General features: G+C 36.9%; 1 protein-coding gene across 7 annotated transcripts in view; it reads right to left on the bottom strand.

The window, feature by feature from the left end:
- EMB (embigin) overlaps positions 1-24,891 on the bottom strand; it is a 166,432-nt gene that overhangs the window by 15,948 nt on the left and 125,593 nt on the right. Inside the window, exon 12 of one of the 7 annotated variants that reach the window (XM_070774697.1) lies at positions 18,293-21,504. The exons of 5 other annotated variants lie outside the window; for them this stretch is intronic. In XM_070774697.1, the coding sequence (XP_070630798.1) occupies positions 21,499-21,504 (6 nt within the window). In that variant the 3' untranslated portion in view covers positions 18,293-21,498. Of the gene's footprint in view, positions 1-18,292; positions 24,749-24,891 lie in introns of those variants that run through there. One more of the 7 variants, XM_070774696.1, reaches the window with a different exon arrangement.

Raw genomic sequence — 24,891 nt, 5'->3', positions numbered from 1 at the left:
TAATTTAGGTGGCTCCCATTACTTTGACTATCCCAAATTAAGGTACATAATTTAAAGAATAATAATTGCGTTCTATCAGTAAGCTCTTAATTGACTCCTTAAGATTTTAAGATTTTTCATATTATGGATCTAATTTACTTTTGTAGGTTCATTAACCAACACTTAACTCCCAGTCTCCTCTTTCTATCCTTCCTTCTAGTAATTGGTGTTACAGTTTTTAGCATTCCTTGATTTTGCCTTGTACTTCTTATCTCTGTACATTTCTTTACGCTTTTTTCTCCTTGACAAATGTCTCCATTAATTATTCAGTAGTTAAAAATACTTTTTGTCCATTGAGTTTCTACCTTTTCCTTCCCTTAGTTGTAATCAAATGCTTACTCTATGATCATATAAAAAGAACTCAAATTAGGAGTCGTTTCCCACTCTTCATATTGGTACCTCAGCATGGGATCACTAGAAGTAACATACAAGAGTGTATTTTTCTCTTTCTCTACAAAATGAGTAAATTCAAGTAAATCAATCATCTATGACTCATTAAAGTTGAATTCCCACTTAGCATTTTGATAACATATGGTGAACTTTTCCTTGATAAACATTATAATTATCAAGTTTCAGTTCCTGCAATATTTCATATTCTTCCAAAGAGACATTTTAAAGACATGGAAAAATTGTATTATTAAATACCTGAATTTTTATTCCTAGAATGAATATTTTCTACTTTTGTCCAACTGCTACATGAAACATAATCAGGAGCTTGACTGCCCATTTCAGTTTTTTTTTTTTTTTTAGAAAGCCAGGCTTTCATAAAAATACGTCACTTTGATATTGTTTAATTTATAACTGTGAGGTAATTGACCTATACTGTCCCTGGATTCATGAACTTGGGTGTTTTTGCATTATATACAAACATTTATAGCAGAATAAGAAGGAAATAAAACTTTGGGAAGTCTAATTCTCTGACAATCCATTATGACTCTATCAAGATTCTGAAGCAACTACTGCATTTAAGTTCCTAACCATTCTTAGACTGTGGGGATTGTTCTTGTCAACTTAAATTTACCTGGTCCTTGTAGATCCAACTTTATGGCATAAGTTTGATACTGATTTCTTGTATTTTGTTTATTGAACAGCTTCTTGATATAATTCTGGTAAGCCCCAGAGTATACTAAAATGAAGTATAAAAATATTGAAACATTATTCTTCCTAGCCTATATATAGGCAGGCACTGCATCATCTACCAAACTGCCCCTTAGAAAACTGATTTTTGGTGTCTTCTTAAATGCCCCTGACTTTCTAAATGGTGCTTTGCCAGATCAATCATTTCACTGAAGGAGTGTAGGTAATTTTTATAATTAGTGGAATTTTCCTTATACCCCTCAAATCAGACCACTGCACAGACAGCTGGCCTTGATATCAAGACACCAAACACAAGCCTTTTCAGAAATCAAGTTTAATGCTCTTTAGCTGATGAAAAAATAATGACTTGTTTCCTGGCTGATTTTCTTACTTTATATTTTTCCCTCCTTCTACTTTGCCCTCAAGCATGCACACAAACTGCATTTTTTCCAGCCAAGGTGGAAGATGTGTCAGCTCAGAGGCAGAGCATAATGACTCTCCTCGGTCAAAAAAAAAAGACATGTTATTTTAAAAATTTGGTAAGAATTATTAATATGAAAAATAGTAGGAAAACAGTCAAAACTGTTAGTAACCTTGCCAGATTATCGTCTTTGCTGCCTTTTAGCCATGACCTTCCTTCCTGAAGGATGACTATCATCTTTTCTTTCTTTTTCTCTCTTCCTTCCTTTATTCCTTCCTTCTCTTTGTCTTTATCTCACTCTCAACCATTGCCTGCATTCTCATGCAGGAGAACAGATTAGAATAGGAGAACCTGAAAGAGATTTGTACTAAGTGGAAATAATATTTCAAATTCTAATCCATGTAGACTGGCAGGAGAATGACAGCAAAATGCTTTGTACCAAGATTGTACTCTGCAGTGTTTCAGATTGATTTCAGTGATTTCTCTAAAGACTGCTAATATCACCAAACATACATTAATTTGTTTTATCATAATTTTAGTTTATCATAAAACTAGTTTATATTTTTAATACACAGATAGAATTTCCTATCAATGAGATTTGATGTGCACCTCATTAGAATAGGGTTCAGAAAAAGACTTCTGTATTGTCAATTGACTTTACCCTGTTTTTGAAGCAAGTTTTAAGTGAATAATTAACGAAATATAAACTTGGGGAATTAACACCAACAACTGGTATTTGGCTTGTTCCAAAGTAAACTCTACAAAGATTGAATATATGTATCTATTAAACCATAACTAGTGAAAGTGTTAGTCTCTCAGTCGTGTCTCTCTGTGACCCCATGGACTGTAGCCTGCCAGGCTCCTCAGTCCATGGAATTCAAATTCTCCAGGCAAGAGTACTGGAGTGGATTGCCATTCCCTTCTCCAGGGGATCTTCCTGACCCCGGAATCAAACCCTGGTCTCCTGCATTGCAGGCAGATTCTTTACCATCTGAGCCACCAGGGAAACCGTAACTAAGGTGACCTTAAAGAATTTAGATAACTACTGTACACTTTCAGCTCGTCTCCCTGCTTCAACATTTGCTATCCTCCATTCTCCACACAGCAGTCAAAGCAATCCTTTAATAATGTAAATCAGGTCATGCCATGCTTCTGCTCAGCATCATCCTGTGACTCTTACGTCAGAGCCTGTGTGTTTCTGACATAAGAAAATACCTATTTGCCATTCTTCTTTGAGAGTTTAACCCTTAGTGTATTCACAAATGTCTAGAATGAACACTACGTCTTCTACTTTCTCTCAGAGATAGGTGTGGCCATCAGACAAGGTTTTATTCAGTGAAATGTCATTACGCCTTGATGCCATAACACTCCTAGATGAGAACATAGGCAAAACATTCTCTGACATAAATCATAGAAATGTTTTTTACGTCAGTCTCCAAGACTAAAAATAAAGGCAAACATAAACAGTAGAACTTTATCAAAACTTACAAGCTTTTGCACAGCAAAGGAAACCATAAGCTAAGCAAAAAGACAACCTACGGACTAGGAGAAAACATTTGCAAACCATGCAACCTACAAAGGTATAATTTCCAAAATATACAAATAGCTCATACAACTCAATAGCAGAAAAAACACAAACAATCAAATCCAAAAATGGGCAGAAGACCTAAACAGACGTTTCTCTTAAGAAGACATACAGATGGCCGTCACTAATTATTAGAGAAATGCAGATCAGACTACAATGAAGTACCACCACATACTAATCAGAATGGCCATCATTAAAAAACAAATGCTGGAGAGAGTGTGGAGAAAGCACCGTCCTACAGTGTTGATGGGAACATAAATTGATGCAGCCACTGTGGAAAACAGAATGGAAGTTCCTTAAAACAACTAAAAATAAAGTTGCCATATGATCCACCAATCCTACTCCTGGGTATATATCTGGAAAAAAAAGATATATGTACTCCAGTGTTCATAGCAGCACTATAATAGCTGAGACATGGTAGCAACCTAAATGTCCTCCTACAGATGAATGGATAAAGAAGATGTGGTATAATATACAAAGGAATACTACTACTTGGCCTTAAAAAATAATGAAATAATGCCGTTTGCAGCAGCACACATGACCTAGAGATTAGCATACTGAGTCAGAAAGAGAAAGGCAAATACTGTATGATATCACTTGTGTGTGGAATCCGAGACAGGACAGAAATGAACTTATTTATGACATAGAAACAGACTCACAGACATAGAAAGCAAACTTATGGTTACCAAGGGGGAAAGTGCATGGGGCAGGGATAAATTAGGAGTTTGGAATTAGCAGATACAAGCTATTATATATGAAATAGATAAACCATTGGACCTACTACTGTATAGCCCAGGAAACTGTATTCAATAGCCTGAAATAAACCATCATGGAAAAAAAAAATGTGTATGTATTTATAACTGAATGACTTTGCCATACACCAGAAACTAAAACAGCATTTAAGTCAAGTGTATTTTTAATTTAAAAATATCTTGAGCACTTTTTGGGATATAACTTTATAAATAGAGTAAGTCCCTTTCATAGGAACGAGTTCCATCCCAAGAGCACTTTCCTAAGTCCAATTTGTTCATCCAACAGTTAGCCTAGGTACCCACCTAGCACAATTGGCTATTTAGTACCATACTGTAATAGGTTTACAATATTTTTACACAAATAATACATTAAAAAGCAAACAAAAATAAAACATTTTTAATCTTACAGTACAGTACCTTGAAGAATGCAGTAGTACAGAACAACTGCTGATGCTTCTTAGCAGTACCAGCTACATTACTGCTGCTTTTACACTTGCTTCTGGACATCCTGGGCTTCAAATAAAGATCTGGTACTACTGCACTCTATACAACAGTGTGTGTGTGTTAGTTGCTCAGTCACGTCTGACTCTTTGCAACACCATTGACTATTTCCTGCCAGGCTCTTCTGTCCATGGAATTCTCTAGGCAGAAATACTGGAGTAGGTAGCTATTCCCTTCTCCAGGGGATCTTCCCAGCCCAGGGATTGAATCTAGATCTCCCACACTGCAGGCAGATTCTTTACCATCTGAGCCACAAGGGAAGCCCCACTCTAATAAAATACTGTATAATAAAATACACCAAAGCGCAACTACTTGTAGAGGATGGATGCACGTGACAATGTATACTAGATGCGTGAACTAACTTATATGATTGGACATTTGAACACACGTTCACGTCCGAAATTTTGCAACATTTGTATGTAGGGGACTTATCTGTAGAAGCATTTTCTTTGTTCCCTTGTACTTTCTGATTATTGAAATGCAGAGTTGATAGCTGGAGCTCCTTCAGTCATCTCAGTTCCTGAGGCTAAAAGCCATTCTGAGCATAACTGAAGAGCAAGATAGAAGGAGCTATGACCCTGCCAATTTTTTGAAATTTTTGATGCCTGTATATTGATGTCTTTATATGAAAGACAAGCAATCTTCTGTCTTTCAGAAGCTAGTCTAAATATAAATTTTTCATCATTTGCAGCTGTACCTAATTCTAACTTTCACGTGACTGAGAATAAAATTAAAATTCTCTCTATGCCCTATGTGTTCCTTGGCTAATTTTATCCCTTATTTCCTACCCTTCATCCACATTCAGTCTATTCTGGCTATACTGAACTTCTTGCTACTCACTGGACACATCAAGCACATTATTATCTTTGGGTCTAGGTGCTTTTTATCCTTCATTCTGTCATTCTGTCCTGGAGCACAGGACTACTGGGCATGTCTGGCCTCTGTATGGACTTCCTCTAGAAAAGACTTCTAACCAGTATATCTCAAATAAAAGCACAAGTTAATCTTTCATCATCTACTTTATTTTTGTAGCATGTATTAATCCCAGTTAATGTATTTTTTATTTGCCTCTTAGTTTATCTATCTTTCCCCAGAAGCTAAATTCCATGACGTACACATTTAATTGCCCCTCTGTCTCCCAGACCAAGAACGATTCCAGGCATTTGGTCCATCCCAAGACCAAGAATGCACATTCCAGTGTGCATTCTTGAATGTATGAGCATATGAATAGTTGACTATTCATGAACATACCCATTTATTCTTCTTATATTATTATCCTACCTGTTATACACAGGATAGTTTAGGCTGGCAAACTAATATGATGCTCATCATTTTTTGATGATGAGTTTGTTAAAGTTCCCTAGATCCTTCAAAGTTCCATTTTGTTCACTTTCGTGTTGTTGGTTTCATTTTTACACACAGCAAACAGGAAGAATCTTGCTGAAATAAGACGCTAAATTTAGTTTTCTTTGTTTGTTTTTGATGGGAAGAGACCCAAAATGGAAATGCAGTGAATTCCATGTATCCCATCCTGAATATGACTGTTTTTGACAAGGTATCAGGTCAGATCAGATCAGTCACTCAGTCGTGTCTGACTCTTTGCGACCCCATGAATCACAGCACGCCAGGCCTCCCTATCCATCACCAACTCCCGGAGTTCACTCAGACTCACGTCCAGCAAGTCAGTGATGCCATCCAGCCATCTCATCCTCTGTCGTCCCCTTCTCCTCCTGCCCCCAATCCCTCCCAGCATCAGAGTCTTTTCCAATGAGTCAACTCTTCACATCAGGTGGCCAAAGTACTGGAGTTTCAGCTTTAGCATCATTCCTTCCAAAGAAATCCCAGGGCTGATCTCCTTCAGAATGGACTGGTTGGATCTCCTTGCAGGCCAAGGGACTCTCAAGAGTCTTCTCCAACACCACAGTTCAAAAGTATCAATTCTTCGGCGCTCACCCTTCTTCACAGTCTAACTAACTCTCACATCCATACATGACCACAGGAAAAACCATAGCCTTGACTAGCCAGACCTTTGTTGGCAAAGTAATGTCTCTGCTTTTGAATATGCTATCTAGGTTGGTCATAACTTTCCTTCCAAGGAGTAAGCATCTTTTAATTTCATGGCTGCAATCACCATCTGCAGTGATTTTGGAGCCCAGAAAAACAAAATCTGACACTGTTTCCACTGTTTCCCCATCTAGTTCCCATGAAGTAATGGGACCGGATGCCATGATCTTTGTTTTCTGAATGTTGAGCTTTAAGCCAACTTTTTCACTCTCTGCTTTCACTTTCATCAAGAGGCTTTTGAGTTCCTCTTCACTTTCTGCCATAAAGGTGGTGTCATCTGCATATCTGAGGTTATTGCTATTTCTCCCAGCAATCTTCATTCCAGCTTGTGTTTCTTCCAGTCCAGCGTTTCTCATGATGTACTCTGCATATAAGTTAAATAAGCAGGGTGACAATATACAGCCTTGACGAGCTCCTTTTCCTATTTGGAACCAGTCTGTTGTTCCATGTCCAGTTCTAACTGTTGCTTCCTGACCTGCATACAAATTTCTCAAGAGGCAGATCAGGTGGTCTGGTATTCCCATCTCTTTCAGAATTTTCCACAGTTTATTGTGATCCACATATCACATTATTACAATTCAGAATTCAGGAAATATACTGATCTCACACTACTATGGGATTGTTTGGCTGTATTGTTTTATGAGCAAGAGTGGAATTTTCCCTCAATGAATTATTGTACAGTCAGTCATACTGGTAAGATGTTAATTCTGGGGAAGAAAATCAACCTGCAGTGGTGTGCCACAGGCAGAAAAGTTTGAAAAGCTTTCATCTTCTCTAAACATTTTGGACATGCAGCCTGGGCTCTAAGAGAGACATTGGGAGTGCTATTGGTAGAGGCAGGCTGGATTTAAGCAGGAATGAAGTTAGGTAAGAACTCTGTAGTATAGGGCTTATCATTGAATAATTATAAATTTTATTATATGTGATATTTCCCTTCCAGTATGGTCAAGCCTTCAATAACATCTGGGAAATATTTTCTATGTCATGATGAATAAAGAGAAAGGAAACTATTCCACATCTTAGAATGAATCAGAAAGAAAGCAGAAGCCTCTTCCAAGATTCATGGTGCCAGGTCTGTCCCCAAAATAGTGGCAATTAACCCAGGCAGTACAGCTGAGGCAGCATCATCATAGCCTAAAAAGGAAGTTAGAGGGACAAACCAGAGCCTGAACTCTGAAAAACTGTCACGAATTGTCAAAATTGAGAATTTTTGAGAAGGTATTCATTTTTGCACTAAAGCCTTTGGGAGGGTAATTCCATTTTAATGAAGGCTACCTAGATAAGATCTCTTCTGTATTTTATTTTCTTTTCTTGTCCAGAAAGTTTTCAGCAAAGAAGAAAGCATTTTTCACATTGTACTGAAAATTGCTGCTTAATTCCTCCCCCCGCCCCCAGCTCTAGCCTGTAAATTCTTTAGGACCCGCTTCTTTCATCTGTGTATTCCCAGTGGCTAGCACCCTACTGAGCAAAGTAAATCCTCAATAATTGCTTGTGGAAGGCATAAACAAGCTTTTCTCAGAGCATTTACAGTCATTCCCATGATTTGAATGAAATAATGTACATAAAATATTTTTCATAACAATGTTAATTGAATCTTAAGTGGTGCTGAGGGCCTTTTATAAACACACACTGAAAAATGAGCAAAGAAAATTTCAGTAACACTTATTGCAAAAATGCTCTTGGTATTGTCACAGAAGAGGATATGAAATGAAGTGAAAAGAATGCTCTGTATCACTTAAATACAAGAATTTAATTCCCACATTCTTGCTATTCCTATTCTGTCTTTCAAGACACACAAAACTAGAATTTGGAATGGGAGAGAGCCTGGGACTTCCCTGGTGGCTCAGCAGTAAAGAATCCGCCTGCAAAGCAGGAGACGATGCTGGGTTTGTTCTGTGGGTTGAGAAGATCCCCTGGAGTAGGATGTCAACCCACTCCACTACTCTTGCCAGAATAAGTCCCACGGACAGAGGACCCTGGTGGGTTACAGTCCTTGGGGTCGCAGAGTCAGACAGGGCTTAGAAACCAAGCACGTGAGCATGGAGCCTGGGAAGAAACACGGGAATACATGGATGCCTTTCTCTCAGCCCAACTGTGACCTAATTCTAAGAAAACAACCCAGCTTCAAATTATGATCTCTCTTAAACACCTTAATTTCCTTCCCCAAAGGTAAGTCCTTGAGGTTTCTGAGGCTAAAGTAAAGGACTGGCTGATGCCCAGCTTTCTCCCTCACTAGATAACTAGTTTACAACAGTTTTGCTAGGTATAAATTAGTAAACTCTACCGAATTCTATGTGGTGTAAAAGGAAAGCCAGGTAGAAAATGAACACGTTAAGTTTTTGTTTGATTCTCAGTGGTTCAAAACTCATAGAAGTCAACTGTTTGCCACAGATCACAGGATTTTGCAATTCAACTGTGTCATAGTCCATTCATTTGGCAACATTCTTTTTCAAGTCTCTCCAGTATAAGGGTGCCTGTCTTTTAATGTCTCATTTGGGTTGAGAAGTTTCCAGCCTAGACTCAATCCTATGGATACTGATTTCTTTTCTGAAACGTATTATGTAATCGGGGCCCATTTAGTCCACAATGGTAGGGGCACAGATACAAAATAATTAGTACTTTGGCAAATTTCTATGATTGAAACAGAAAAGTAAGAATGATAGACACATTTCACATGGTTTAAAGTCAGGTTCAGCTCAGTTCAGTCACTCAGTCGTGTCCGACTCTTTGCAACCCCATAAATCGCAGCATGCCAGGCCTCCCTGTCCATCACAAACTCCCAGAGTTCACTCAGACTCACGTCCATCAAGTCAGTGATGCCATCCAGCCATCTCATCCTCTGTCGTCCCTTTCTCCTCCTGCCCCCAATCCCTCCCAGCATCAGAGTCTTTTCCAATGAGTCAACTCTTCGCATGAGGTGGCCAAAGTACTGCAGTTTCAGCTTTAGCATCATTCCTTCCAAAGAACACCCAGGGCTGATCTCCTTTAGAATGGACTGGTTGGATCTCCTTGCAGTCCAAGGGACTCTCAAGAGTCTTCTCCAACACCACAGTTCAAAAGCATCAATTCTTCGGTGCTCAGCCTTCTTCACAGTCCAACTCTCACATCCATAATGACCACTGGAAAAACCATAGCTGTGACTAGATGGACCTTTGTTGGCAAAGTAATGTCTCTGCTTTTGAATATGCTATCTAGGTTGGTCATAACTTTCCTTCCAAGGAGTAAACGTCTTTTAATTTCATGGCTGCAGTCACCATCTGCAGTGATTTTGGAGCTCAGAAAAATAGTCTTTCACTGTTTCCACTGTTTCCCCATCTATTTCCCATGAAGTGATGGGACCAGATGCCACGATCTTAGTTTTCTGAATGTTAAGCTTTAAGCCAACTTTTTCACTCTCTGCTTTCACTTTCATCAAGAGGCTTTTGAGTTCCTCTTCACTTTCTGCCATAAGGGTGGTGTCATCTGCATATCTGAGGTTATTGATATTTCTCCTGGCAATCTTGATTCCAGCTTGTGCTTCTTTCAGCCCAGCGTTTCTCATGATGTACTCTGCATAGAAGTTAAATAAACAGGGTGACAATATACAGCCTTGACGTACTCCTTTTCCTATTTGGAACCAGTCTGTTGTTCCATGTCCAGTTAGAACTGTTGCTTCCTGACCTGCATATAGGTTTCTCAAGAGGCAGGTCAGGTGGTCTGGTATTCCCATCTCTTTCAGAAGTACCCCAAATAATACAATGTCTGCTGCCATTTAACAAAGGAATATCATTTCTTTCTACAACTGACTTTAATGTACACATTTTTGCATCATGAACCCAGACTGTACTTTCACCATGAATTAAATCCAAACAATACCATAGAAAATAGCAAGGCCCCACTTAATAGGTGTGAAACCAGAAATCTAATATCCATAAATAAGAACCAGTTTTGTAAATTGTGGTTTTCTCCATATAAATTTGTATTATTTCTGTCATTTCTTCATATACTTTTGTAACATTTTAAAAGAGCACAAAACTTTTATTTCTCTTTAGATAAAATATACATATTTTATAGAGCTTTAACTCTTTTTTTTTTTTAATTTAACTAAAGATTTTTCTTTGCACCAGCTAAGGAAACTTCAGTGCATCACTGAAAGCAAAATTAGACTATAATTTGATCATTGTTTTCAGAATTTCAGGAGACGTTTTTAAAATAGAATATTTCTTAACTCAGAATTTTAATGCTTTCTGAGCTATCTGACCTAGAAGAGTGTCATCAAGAGACTGGTGTCTGTCTCACTTGCAAACTTAGAGTGCTGAATACTGTCTTAGCCACAAACTGTCTCCTGCCACTATAATCACTGTGAACCCTGGTTGATCACCCTTATCTCCTGCTCCACATGACAGCTACTATAATGGCCCCAGAGTCCCTATTCAAAGAAACAAATACATGAGTGAATGTAATTAGGATAGGGAGGTGACACGAATGGTAATATATATATACATATATATATATATGTACTCTCGTATTTTGTGTGTGCAGATATATTTTTATAAATGGGCAACGTTTTGATTGAACCTTGATTATGGATTTATTTCCAAAATAAAATAACATTTTTTTCTTGTCAGCAGAAAGCTAAACTGGCTCTTGTAGCTCTGGTGGAGAACAATGAGAGATTTAATAGAAAGTATTTATATATAATTTATATATGCAAATTATATTATATATATTATTTATAAATAATTTCTATCTTTTGTATAACTGCTGTCAACTGAAGAAAAAAGCACACTTAAAAGTTGTGAGTTAGAAGAAAACATAGGCAAAACACTCTCTGGCATGAATCACAGCAGGATCCTCTATGGCCCACACCAGAGTAATGGAAATAAAAGCAAAAATAAACAAATGGGACCTAATTAAACTTAAAAGCTTTTGCACAACAAAGGAGACTATAAGCAAGGTAAAAAGACAGCCTACAGATTGGGAGAAAATAATAGCAAATGAAGCAACTGACAAAGAATTAATCTCAAAAATATACACAGAGCTCATGCAGCTCAAATCCAGGAAAATAAATGACCCAATCAAAAAATGGGCCAAAGAACTAAACAGACATTTTTCCAAAGAAGACATACAGATGGATAACAAACACATAAAAAGATGCTCAACATCACTCATTACCAGAGAAATGCAAATCAAAACCACTATGAGGTACCCTCTCACACCAGTCAGAATGGCTGCTATCCAAAAGTCTACAAGCAATAAATGCTGGAGAGGGTGTGGAGAAAAGGGAACCCTCTTACACTGTTGGTGGGAATGCAAACTAGTACAGCCACTATGGAGAACAGTGTGGAGATTCCTTAAAAAACTGGAAATAGAACTGCCATATGACCCAGCAATCCCACTGCTGGGCATACACACCGAGGAAACCAGACTTGAAAGAGACACATGTACCCCAATGTTCACTGCAGCACTGTTTACAATAGCCAGGATAGGGAAGCAACCTAGATGTCCATAGGCAGAAGAATGGATAAGAAAGCTGTGGTACGTATACACAATGGAATTTTACTCAACCATTAAAAAGAATGCATTTGAATCAGTTCTAATGAGGTGGATGAAACTGGAGCCTTTTATACAGAGTGAAGTCAGAAAGAAAAACATCAGAACAGTATATTAACGCATATATATGGAATTTAGAAAGATGGTAACAATGACCCTATATGCGAGACCGCAAGAGAGACACAGATGTAAAGAACAGACTTTTGGACCCTATGGAGAAGGCAAGGGTGAGAGATTTGAGAGAATAGCATTGAAACACTTGTATTACCACATGAGAAATAGACCGCCAGTCCAGGTTTGGTGCATGAGACAGGGTGCTCAGGACTGGTGCACTGGGATGACCCTGAGGGAGGGATCGGTAGGGAAGTGGCAGAGGGGTTCAGGATGGAGAACACATGTACACCCATGGCTGATTCATGTCAATGTATGCCAAAACCACTACAATATTGTAAATAATTTTAGTTTAGTCGCTCAGTCATGTTGGACTCTTTGCGACCTCATGAACCACAGCACACCAGGCTGCCCTGTCCATCACCAACTCCTGGAGTCCACCCAAACCCATAAGTCGGTGATAACATCCAGTCATCTCATCTTCTTTTGTCCCCTTCTGCGAAATCTAACTGTTGCTTCCTGACCTGTATACAGATTTCTCAAGAAGCAGGTCAGGTGGTCTGGTATTCCCATCTCTTTCAGAATTTTCCAGTTTACTGTGACCCACAGAGTCAAAGGCTTTGGCATAGTCAATAAAGCAGAAATAGATGTTTTTCTGGAACTCTCTTGCTTTTTCGATGATCCAGTGGATGTTGGCAATTTCATCTCTGGTTCCTCTGCCTTTTCTAAAACCAGCCTGAACATCTGGAAGTTCACATTCACTTATTGTTGAAGCCTGGCTTGGAGAATTTTGAGCATTACTTTACTAGCGTGTGAGATGAGTGCAATTGTGCGGTAGTTTGAGCATTCTTTGGCATTGCCTTTCTTTGGGACTGGAATGAAAACTGACCTTTTCCAGTCCTGTGGCCACTGCTGAGTTTTCCAATTTGCTGGAATATTGAGTGCAGCACTTTCACAGAATCATCTTTTAGGATTGAAATAGCTCAACTGGAATTCCTTCCCCTCCACTAGCTTTGTTAGTAGTGACGCTTCCTAAGGCCCACTTGGCTTCACATTCCAGGAGGTCTGGCTCTAGGTGAGTGATCACACCATTGTGATTATCTGTATCGTGAAGATCTTTTTTGTATAGTTCTTCTGTGGATTCTTTCCACCTCTTAATATCTTCTGCTTCTGTTAGGTCCATACCATTTCTGTCCTTTATTAAGCCCATCTTTGCATGAATTGTTCCCTTGGTATCTCTAATTTTCCTGAAGAGATCTCTAGTCTTCACTGACTCAGTGGACATGAATTTGAGCAAATTCTGGGAGACAGTGGAAGACAGAGGAGCCCAGCATGCTACAGTCCATGGGGTAGCAGATTTGGACAAGATTTAGGGACTGAACAACAACAAGGTTCATGTAAACACTGAGATACAAAAGTAAGACATCATTACAAGTATCTTAGTTCTACCTCTTTACTGTCATTGCAAACATTAGTTTGTTTTCCATCTTTATCATCTTCTCATTTCAAGAATTTCATAGAAATGGAATCAGACCTTTTGAGACGGGCTTCTTCACTCAGCATAATTAGTTACATAATTAACTGCAAACCTTGAAATCCATCTAAGTTGTTGCATATTTGTTCCTTTTTATTTCTAAGCAATATTCCATGGTGTGGATGTAGTGCAGATTGCTTAAATATCAATAGTTACCCTTGCAAAACAATTTAGTTGCTTTCAGTTTCAGGCTACGATAATTAAAGCTGCTGTATACAGTCATGTACTGGTTTTTAGTGTGAACCTATGTTTTCATTCCTTTGAGATAAATGCCTAGGCATGTGGTTGCTGTGTCATGTTTATTATTTTTAAGAGACTGCTGCACCATCTTTCAGTGTCTGTGCTGCTGCTAAGTCGCTTCAGTCGTGTCCGACTCTGTGCGACCCCATAGATGGCAGCCCACCAGGCTTCCCGGTCCCTGGGATTCTCCAGGCAAGAACATTGGAGTGGGTTGCCATTTCCTTCTCCAATGCATGAAAGTGAAAAGTGAAAGTGAAGTCGCTCAGTCGTGTCCGACTCTTCACGACCCCATGGACTGCAGCCTACCAAACTCCTCCGCCCATGGGATTCTCCAGGTCTGTACATTCCTACAAACAATATATAAGATCTCATTCTGTGCATCCGTGTCAGCATCTGTATTGTCAATATTTTTTATTTTAGCTATTCTCATACGTATGTAGTGATAGCTCTTTGCGATCTTTATTTCCATAATAACTAGTGATGTTGAACACCTTTGTATGTACTTATTTACCATTTATATGTACTCTTCTGTGAAATGCTTCTTCATGCCTTTTGCTCATTTTCTACTTGGATTGTTTGTTTTGTTGTTAGTATTGAGTTTTGAGGGTTCTTTATATTTTCTAAATGAGTCCTTGGCCAGATACGTGACTTGCAAATATTTTCACCCAGTGTGGTTTGTCTTTTCATCTTCTTAAAAACGTCTTTTGCAGAGTAAAGGTTTATATTTTTGATGGATCATAATTAACCATTTTTTTCTTTTACAGATTGTACTTTTGATATCATTTCTGTGTACTCTTTACCAAGCCCTAGGTTCCAAAGATTTTCTCCTATTTTTCTACTAAAGGATTCATAGGTTATTTTTTTGCCTGTAAGTTTGTTCACTGTAGTTTTTTTAAAAAGTACATAAAATTTGCCACCTTATCCATTTTTAAGAGTACAGTTTAGTAGTATTAGGTATACTCATATTGTTGTTACAAAGGTCTGAACTTTTTCATCTTGCAAGACTAAAACTCTGTACTCTCAAATAAACCTTCTTTCCTCCCTCCTCCCCAGCCCCTAGTAACCATGATTCTCCTTTTTTCCTATGGATTTGACAATTTTAGATACCTCACAGAAGTGAAATCATACAGTATTTGTGACTGACTCATTTCACTTAGCATAATGTCCTCAAGGTTCATCCATGTTGTAGCAGGAAACAGGATTTCCTTCTCTTTTAAAGCTGAATAAATCGCATTGTATGGCTATGCTGTTTATACAATTCGTGGAGTTCTCACAGCTAGTATACTGGTCAAGAAGCAACAGTCAGAACCCTGTATGAAACAACTGGTTCAGGATTGAGAAAGGAGTACAGCAATGCTTTTTATTGTCACCCTGTTTATTTAACTTCTACATAGAGCACATCATGTGAAATGGGAAACTGGATGAATTACAAGCTGGAATCAAGATTTCCATGAGAAATAACAACAAGCTCAGATATGTAGATGATACCATTCTAATGGCAGAAATTGAAGAAGAACTAAAGAGCCTCTTGATGAGGGTGAAGGAGGAGAGGTGAAAAAGCCAACTTAAAGCTCAATATTTAAAAAACTAAGATCATGGCATCCAGTCCCATGACTTCATGGCAAATAGAAGAGGAAAAGGTGGAAGCAGTGAGAGATTTCCTCTTAGGCTCTAAAATCACTGTGGATGGTGATTGCAGCCATGAAATTAGTTGACAATTTCTTCTTGAAAGAAAAGCTATGAGAAACCTAGACAATGTGTTAAAAAGCAAGGACATCACTTTGCCAGCAAGTCTGTATAGTCAAAGCTATGGTCTTTCCAATGGTCATGTATGGGTGTGAGAGCTGAACAATAAGGCAGAGCGCCAAAGAATTCATGCTTTCAGACTGTGGTGCTGAAGAAGACTCTTGAGAGTCCCTTGAAAAGTAAGGAGATCAAACCAGTTAATCTTAAAGCAAATCAACCCTGAATATTCTTTGGAAGGACTGATGCTGAAGCTGAAACTCCAATACTTTGGCCACCTGATACAAAGAGCTGACTCATTGGAAAAGACCCTGATGCTGGGGAAGACTGAAGGCAGGAGGAGAAGGGGATGACAGAGGATGAGATGGTTGGATGGCATCACTGATTCATTGGACATGAACTTGGGCAAATTCCAGGAGATGGTGATGGACAGAGAAACCTGGCGTGCTGCAGTCCATGGGATTGCAAAGAGTCAGACACAACTTGGCAACTGAACAGCAACAACAGTATGGCTATACTATGTTTATCCAATTCATCAAGTTAACAGATTTTTGCTTTGCTTCCACCTCTTGGCCATTGTGAATAGTGCTTAATGAGCATGGTTGTGGAAGATTTAGGTGTAAGCCTTATAATGAAATTTGTGATCCATTTTGAGATATTTTTGCAAAACATGTGTGGTTTAAGATGCGTGTCATCATTTGTATAATCAACTCCTCCAGCAACATTTGTTGAAAGACTCTTTGGCAGTACTTGTATGGGGCTATTTCTGATTTCTTTATTCTGTTCCATTTTTCTGTATAGCTGTCCTTCTGTCAGAACCACACAGTCTTGTGTTAACAGTTGTGTAATAAATCTTAAAATTGAATGAAGCAATTCCTCCAACTTTATCCTGATTTTTAAATATTATTTCAGCTTTTCTTTTTCCCTTTCCAAATAAATTTTAGAATAATTTTGCTTTATTTATTTATTGTTTAGTAAATATCTTCAGGATAAAATCTTATTGGATTATAATGAGTAAATCTGTATATCACTCTGGGGAGAACTGGCACTCCTACTTTCTTTCTTACATGGCATACATTTCCATTCTTTTACTTAACTATTTCATCATTCTGTTTTCTTTTTCTCGCATTCCTGTGGGTTACTAGAACATTGCTTTACACTTCATTTTGATTTATCCAAAATGGCTTTTTATATCTTTGTTAGCGGTTGCTCTAGGTATCATAATATATAATTTATTACAGTTTACTGATAGACATTTCACCAGTTTGAGTGAAGTGTAGAAACTTTATCTTCTCTTATGTCCCTTTATACTCCTGTTTATAATGTAAGGATATTAAATATTTTCTTTACATTTACATTACACTGACAACCAGATCAGGAAATGATGTGATTTTTGCTTTAATAATCAAAAACAATAGAGAAAAGTCAAAAGGAAAAGAAAGTTGACTGTATTCACTGATATTTTAACTCTTGCCATTATTCTGTTTATAATATTGCAGAATTTTTTCTTTTACAATTCCTGTCTTCTCAGAGAATTTCTTTAAATCATTCTTTTAGGATGGAAGTGAGATTTCAGCCTTCCACTAGGAGTGAGAAGGGGGCCTTGTTACCCTTCCAGGTGTTACCCCCCCAGGTGGGGTAAATGTCTCCCCACTCAGCTTTTTGTGCTGGTTGTGAGGGTGGGGCCACAGTGGTAGTGTTTGGCTGGAGTAGAACAGTTACTATCTAAATGTTTTTCTGCCTTAGTAGATTATTTCTTTCATGGGAGAGAGTTTCCTGGATCTGAACTCACTGGTATTTCCAGGCTGTTGGCTTCTGTAGCACCTAGTCTGGAATATATGAGGCAACAAGAAAAAATCAGGAATCTTATTGGTGTGTCATACCTTGTGTCCCAAAGTCCCTAGTTGGTCTGCATTCTTCTCTTCACATTTCAGAATATTTTTCTGGTTTTTTAACAAGGCAAAATGTTGTTAGCTATATTTAGGGAGCAGAATAGGGGGAAATATGTCAACTACATCTTTCCAGAAGTGGATCTCCCCAATCATTGTTTGTTTAATCTAGTCATTACCCAAATGCAGTCACTCACCCCCTTTAAATTGACCTAAAATGCTTTACAACACAAACATTTATTAGCCATTAGCCATTTTAATATGTGTATATAATTCAGTTGAGTCAAATATAATATATAGTGAAATATGCTATTATCCTCCCTAATGAGTTTTTCTTTTTGCCTTGACTGTTAAAATGCTCTATTTGGAATATTGATTCTCTTTTGTAGCAGTAGACATTTTTGTAGATTACAAATTTTGAAATATTTTGTAACCAGTTTTACCAAAATCAATTGAAAATGACACTGCAGTGTTGAAAAAAAAATTTGTGCAGGACAAACAAATATGTCCTATACATTAATTTTATTTAAATGTCCGTTTATGTCAAGGCCACTGTTGTCTTTTTTATTTCTAAATATATCTTGCTATGTTTGGAAAATTCCTTTCCAACTTCCTATTTGATGTGTTAAAATACAGATTCCCAGCTGTAGGTACACTTTTTTTTGCTGGGCTTGGGAAGGATGAATTGTTTGACAAGACTTGAATCTCCTGTGTGTATAATTTAAAAAGTCAGTGTTTTCTATTATCTAGTGCCTTTAAATTCACATTTAAATAATTAAAAATTTAAAATACATTCTATAATGCTTAAATTTTTAATCCAGAGTATATTTTATTGAATTTAATTACATATTAGGCATATCCTTTGAGTCAACACAACAAAAAAACTTTAAACATTCTAATACAAACATTTTCTGTACTGTTTACATAATGCAGAATGGCGTTAGTGAGAATTTAGACATACATGTTAAAAAAAGAAAACCACAATTATTTGAAAATATGTTGTAATAAATCCACAGTGCTTCATTTGTTTTTTTTTTAGTAAAATTTATGGGCAAATTTCTATCTTAAAAGACACAAAAGCAGTTCACGTAATTATACTGTGTGATATTTTTGTAGCATTATGTACCATTACAGTTAATTACAAATACTATTAAGTCTAATATTTTCATTTGTTTATCAAATAATCTTTAAAAAATAATTTGTGCTAATTATATTCTGAAGTAAATTACAAATTAAATAGCAGAATCAATTTTTATGAATAAAAGTGCTTAAACATAATAGATAACACACCAAATAATACAAGGACTTTAACCAATACCATAAACAAATTTCACTAGCTTTCTCCCATTTGGGACATAAGAAATGAAGAAATAGGTGTTATAGGTTAATCACATGATTAAAAGTAATTTTGACAATATTAGTCATGAGTGAGCTTCACTGATTTCAAAAATAAATTTTATTATAAAGGCATAATCAGGCATTCCTGACTTATTGAGAATCATATGGATATTATCATTATGACACATTAATCATGAAGATAAGCAAATCCAAAGAATTGTCCAGTTCATTTCACAGGCCATCAAAAATACAACTTTGCTTCCTAGCTTCTCTTACAACTTGTGAATCACATTTTTGAATGCTGATACATTTATAGTACTGCTGAAAAGTAATAAATCTTTAAGATTACTAAACTGTCTCATAGGCATCTCACCTGGCATTTACTAAGGATAGTTCTTTCCCTGAAGGTGAATTTCAAAGTGTTTATTATTCAGACTTAAGATGTTACTGCTGTGCCTAGGCTAGATTATCCATTCAATTCTTTGCTCCTACCTACAGGTAAAAATGTGACTTACCATCTGTTTTCCATTTGTCCTTATAAAATTATAAATAGCACTTTCTTTCATTCTCATTGTTTGGATGATAAATTTTATGGTCACACTAGTTATTGAGAAGTAAAATTAGGGAAAAAAATAAAGACTCCAAACAAGCAAAAATATATTGATTCCTTAGCACCACTGCAGGGATAGCATAAATATGCCACAGCATAGGTTCTATAAGCCTTAAGAATAAAATTATGGAACTTATTATATAACTAACCATCTAAAGGAGTCAAATTTTTAAAAAAAAAAAGACAGTTTATAGATAATAGCCTGATTTTTCTAAGACTCTCCTTAGTAGAAGGCCAAAGGTGTTCACCATAGTTGTTTAACCTAGACTCATTATGGAGAACTCCTTGGATTTCAATTCCCAGCTCCAAATACTTAATCTCTCAAGCTTGTTTCCTCATGTATAACACAATATGTAATAGTTTCTATAGCATAAGATGATGTGGAAATTAAATGAGATAAAACATTTCAAAGTATTTAGCGCAGTACCTGTCACATGCTAAGCACTCAACAAATGTTAGTTATTACTATTTAACAATATGATATACCATCAATAAAGAAGTCAGTTGATAAGCTGCACATGTAACTGACCTTCCAGATATACTGCAAATATATTTCTAAATATCATGTGAAAGAAATACACAGAGAGTTCCAGTTTTCTTTATATCTCTGCTAGAGAAGATAAATTCAGTTAATCAAAATCAAAGTAGATAACATACATATATACAATTTAAGATTCCAAAATAATTGAGTCATTCGTCTATTTTTCATTCATTCAATAAATATTAATTCAGAGAAAGCTATAATAGGCCAGTGTGCCTTTTAATTAATACTAGAACACACACTTTTGAACTTGCTCCCACCTAAAAATGTTAATCGGAAGTACCTAATTCATTGCAAAACTTGTTCCATTAGAGAAGATTCATTTTCTACAAAGAAGTAGATTCAGTAAATAATTTTGCATAAATCTACTTAAATGCCTCAAAGATGAAAATCCAGGGAGTATGTGAGCAGAACTGACATTTCTTTTTTTATGTATCTGATTATCAAATACAAACTTACAGAGACCAAAGTAAAGATAAACTTACAGGGACCAAAACTAAACAATGAAAGCTTTCTAAAAAATATATTTAAGATAAAGTTTTGAATTGGATTCTGAGATACTCTAAGGTACTATGAGGTATTGGCAGGGAGGAGGAACGAGAAAGTTAGTGGAGTGGACACTAATATCTACAGTGCCATGCAGAGAACTACAATTGCTAAAATTCTTTACATATATATAAAGTCAACACATTACCATACTGAAATAAAGGAGAAAAATAAGGTTAACATTTGTACTGCTAATAAAAGATAAAGGACAATGGGAATTTAGATAAGTTGAAAGCAACATACCCTGTAGAATAGTTTAGGAGTCACAACTCTTTTTGCTCATTAGATTATTACACATTTTTAAAATTCGACAGAAGTTTTTATTATATTGCTACTGTTTTTCAAAGAAGTGGAAGCAAACACTGAAGTTACAAAGGATTGGTTTATCTCTGTTAAAATATTTTGTTTCACTTCTGATGTCACAATTTAGATTCTTCTTCTTTTTTTTTTAATTTAATTTTATTTTTTACCTTTACAATATTGTATTGGTTTTGCCATATATAGAAATGAATCCGCCACAGGTATACATGTGTTCCCCATCCTGAACCCTCCACCCTCCTCCCTCCCCATACCATCCCTCTGGGTCATCCCAGTGCACCAGCCCCAAGCATCCAGTATCGTGCATCGAACCTGGATTTCTAAAAATAAGTATAAATTTATAAAATTTTATTTTCACCTATACATTTATCCATTCACTATACATCCATGACATCTACAATGTACCTTCTCTGTGGTAGGTATGGGACAAGCAAATAAAATCAGAATCCAGGAAGGAGACACATAAAAGCATATGTATAATACAGGTAAATAAGCACAAAAAATGTGGAGTTATTTGAGCACATATGATGGTACAGAGTCAACTGGGAATGAGGGATCTGCCAGGAAGTAACATCAGATTCAAGTCTTGAAGGCTAAACTTGAGTTCATCAAAGGGAGGCACACAGTGGGCAGCACTCTGGACAGACTCTCTCTTTGTCAAGGCTAAATCAAGACAGTGAAGAAAGATTAGTGACTTGGAAAACTGCAGCATTAAGATATGGCAAAGGGGAGCCTAAAGAGGTCTGTAGTGAGATTTGTGTTTTAGAAATATGGCCTGGCACCAATGCTAAAGGGGCATCTCAGGTGGTTCAGTGGTAAAGAACCTGCCTGCCAAGGCAGGAGATGTGGGTTCGATCCCTGAGGTGGAAAGATCCTCTGGAGAAGGAAATGGCAACCCACTCCAGTATTCTTGCCTGGAAAATCCCATGGACATTGGAGCCTGGTAGGCTACAGTCCATGGCGTTGTGAAGAGTTGGACATGACCGAGCAATTAAGTGCACACACACACACACAAAGCAATGCAAAAAAATGGATTAACAGTAGATGAGGCTGATGTAGGAAAATCAAGACCTTAGCTGTTGCAGCTGGTGAGCATGGAGGTAGGGGAGGCAATGAGTGGATTGATGAGCTGTTAAAGAGGACAAAGGAACAGAGATTCACGACTAATAAATATTAGTTAATAGAGGAAAAGAAAATGGCACAGTGAACTTTAGGTCTTGGCCTGGGTAACTGGATGCTAAGAAAAAAAAAAAAGAGAGAGAAAAAGACTACAAAGTGAAGATTTACATTAGAGCATAAACTGAATATGAAAATATCTGGGAATTTAAGACATCATTAAATCTACTTAATATGCAGCAAAACTGTTAGCTGGAAAGATGAAGAGAATTCCCAAGGTGTCTAATATATAAATGTGGCGTAATTTTCCTACTTCAGCTTTTCTGCTTACTCTGTATTTTTAGTCAATTTACAATTGGTCATTTTTAGTTAATCCATTCATTTCCATGAGGTTACTTAATGGAAGCATTCCATTTTTTAACCTAACAGTGGTGAAATAATTTTCTGGAGGTTCCCCAGAGAGACTCTGAAAAGTCAAAATTCAACTTTAATTTCCTTTAATTTCCTGAGTACCTTTTCTGCTTAAAGTTACTGAACTTAATTTTCTTTGCTAGGAAAAATAGCAAACACTGACACTTAAAATTTCAATTTACTACATAAATATTTCAGATTATTTTACATTGGGACAGCAATTTTTCTTTTTGAGAACCATTTTAGTCTAAATAATGGTGGTAAAATAGAAGAGTACATACTGCATATGAGCTACAAATTGTATGGGGATTTGTATATATCTAGTCACAAATGCATTTGAATTGGATTTAGTCAAAAAGCGGGTCTGACTAACTTTTCATTGAATTCAAATTGTTCAGATTTTTTTTTTTAAAGCATAATTTTTTTTTCTTTTTTTTTTCTTTAATAGAAAATTATTTAATTAGTATACATGTGTTCCCCATCCTGAACCCTCCTCCCTCCTCCCTCTCCACACCATCCCTCTGGGTCGTCCCAGTGCACCAGCCCCAAGCATCCAGCATCGTGCATTGAACCTGGACTGGCATCTCGTTTCATACATGACGTTTCACATGTTTCAATGCCATTCTCCCAAATCTTCCCACCCTCTCCCTCTCCCACCGAGTCCATAAGACTGTTCTATACATCAGTGTCTCTTTTGCTGTCTCGTATACAGGGTTATCGTTACCATCTTTCTAAATTCCATATATATGCGTTAGATTAACTAAGTGAACTGCTTGGGTGCCATCATATAGATACCACCCAATATCATTTGGTCAAATTAATAATTAACTAAACCAAAACAAATGCCTGGCTCGTGGCTCTGAGACAAGAATATGATGAAACCTGCCATTACTTAAATGATGTAGTCTATTCAGTAAAACTTTTGTGGGTAGTTCACACGTTTTATGCCCCACAGTGCTGCAACAGAGAAGCTTCCAAGTACTATTTAACATTAGTTAAGATGCCATATAAAGCATAATTTTTCACTATCTCAATTTTATTATAATTTTTTCACCCAGAATATCATACAAATTTCTGTAAAGTATTTTTTTCAAATAATTGAACTTCTCTTTTTCAAGCATTAGTCCCCTTTGTCACCAAGACCATGGGTCTTCACCACCATCCCAAACCCTCCCTCTTTGCCTGTAATTGTTCTGATCCCCACTGCACTGTGAGCTGGGGGACAGGGGACTCATAAGCACCACGGATCCCCCAGCAGGATTCACATATTGTCTTCAACCTAACCTAGTATCCTGCTGTATGATACCAATATTCCATTCAAAGCCACTGACAACCTTTCACGGCTATTCAGATTTCAATCAACTTGGTTACACTGAGTTTTATAAAATAATTTAGTTATACACACAATAGAAAGCCTAAGGCACTGTCAACAACATAGAACAACTCTAACACTTCTTGATTTCAGACAAAGACATTAGTATTAGAAACCACTAACGACGCTTTTTGAGATATTTAGCCAGCCATGGATACCACCATGAAACACAGAAGCATGTCTATAGCAGTGAGACATCATGTCTATGTGAACCTTAGTCCTACAACATCAACAACAGCTGTAACTTAAGAAATCCAAAACCCACAGCTTAAAATAAAAAATGCTCTCTAGGAAGTCTAAGAATCACTTTAGCTTAATGTGGGAAAACAGTGGAGATGAGTGGAATGAGACTGAGAAACTTGCCTCTGTGGAGACGGAGATGGGCAAGTGTGCGGTTTTATTTCTTTGCCTTCAACCAATGTTTTCATAGGAAAAGTATGTTTTCCTTGTGGTGACTGCACAGTAACCACCATTAACAAAGGTAGACAGTGCTGATTTCCCCGTGATGACACTTCTTTTCAATATGACTGAAGAATGAACTTTACATGAAATTATTACAAACACTTCTACACCTAGTAAACATGACTGGGAAAAAAACCTTTTTAAGACAAATGGCAAAGCTTTGTTTTTAATGAACTCTTTGGTTATAAACAGGTCTAGAGTGACATTCACTCTGTGTACTGTTTGGTTTTGCTGGTGTCTATTCTGCGTGTCCCTTAAGGACTGGAGTGAAATTAATTATCCTGGGTTATAGCTCATAGCACATACTTAATACAATTTACCTTGCTTTAGTGTAAAATACAGAATGAAAATATATTTGTAGATCTGAAATTGCATATAGTATTTACAAAGCTACTACTGAGCATTTTACATAAACTTTTCATCCTTTTAAAAGTAAAAAATCACACGTTCTTAACAGGAAGCAGAAATAAAGCTGAAATGCAAACTCTTTGTACATCTTCCTGTGACTCTTGACATGATGTTTGTCACTCACTGGCCCACGGATTCCTGAGTTACATAAAGCATAATGAAGCATAATTAGCACATCCTGGTTATTCTGTAACAACTTATTATTATTTTAGCAAAGCAAAAATTTCTGGAAGGAGGTGACCCAAAATTGCTAAACCAAACAGTTCCTACTCAAGAGAAAA

Source organism: Bos indicus, chromosome 20 (assembly GCF_029378745.1).
Source record: "Bos indicus isolate NIAB-ARS_2022 breed Sahiwal x Tharparkar chromosome 20, NIAB-ARS_B.indTharparkar_mat_pri_1.0, whole genome shotgun sequence".
In the NCBI taxonomy this organism is placed as follows: domain Eukaryota; kingdom Metazoa; phylum Chordata; class Mammalia; order Artiodactyla; family Bovidae; genus Bos; species Bos indicus.
Note: the sequence above shows the minus strand (reverse complement) of the source record. Positions and strands in the feature narration are given on the sequence as shown.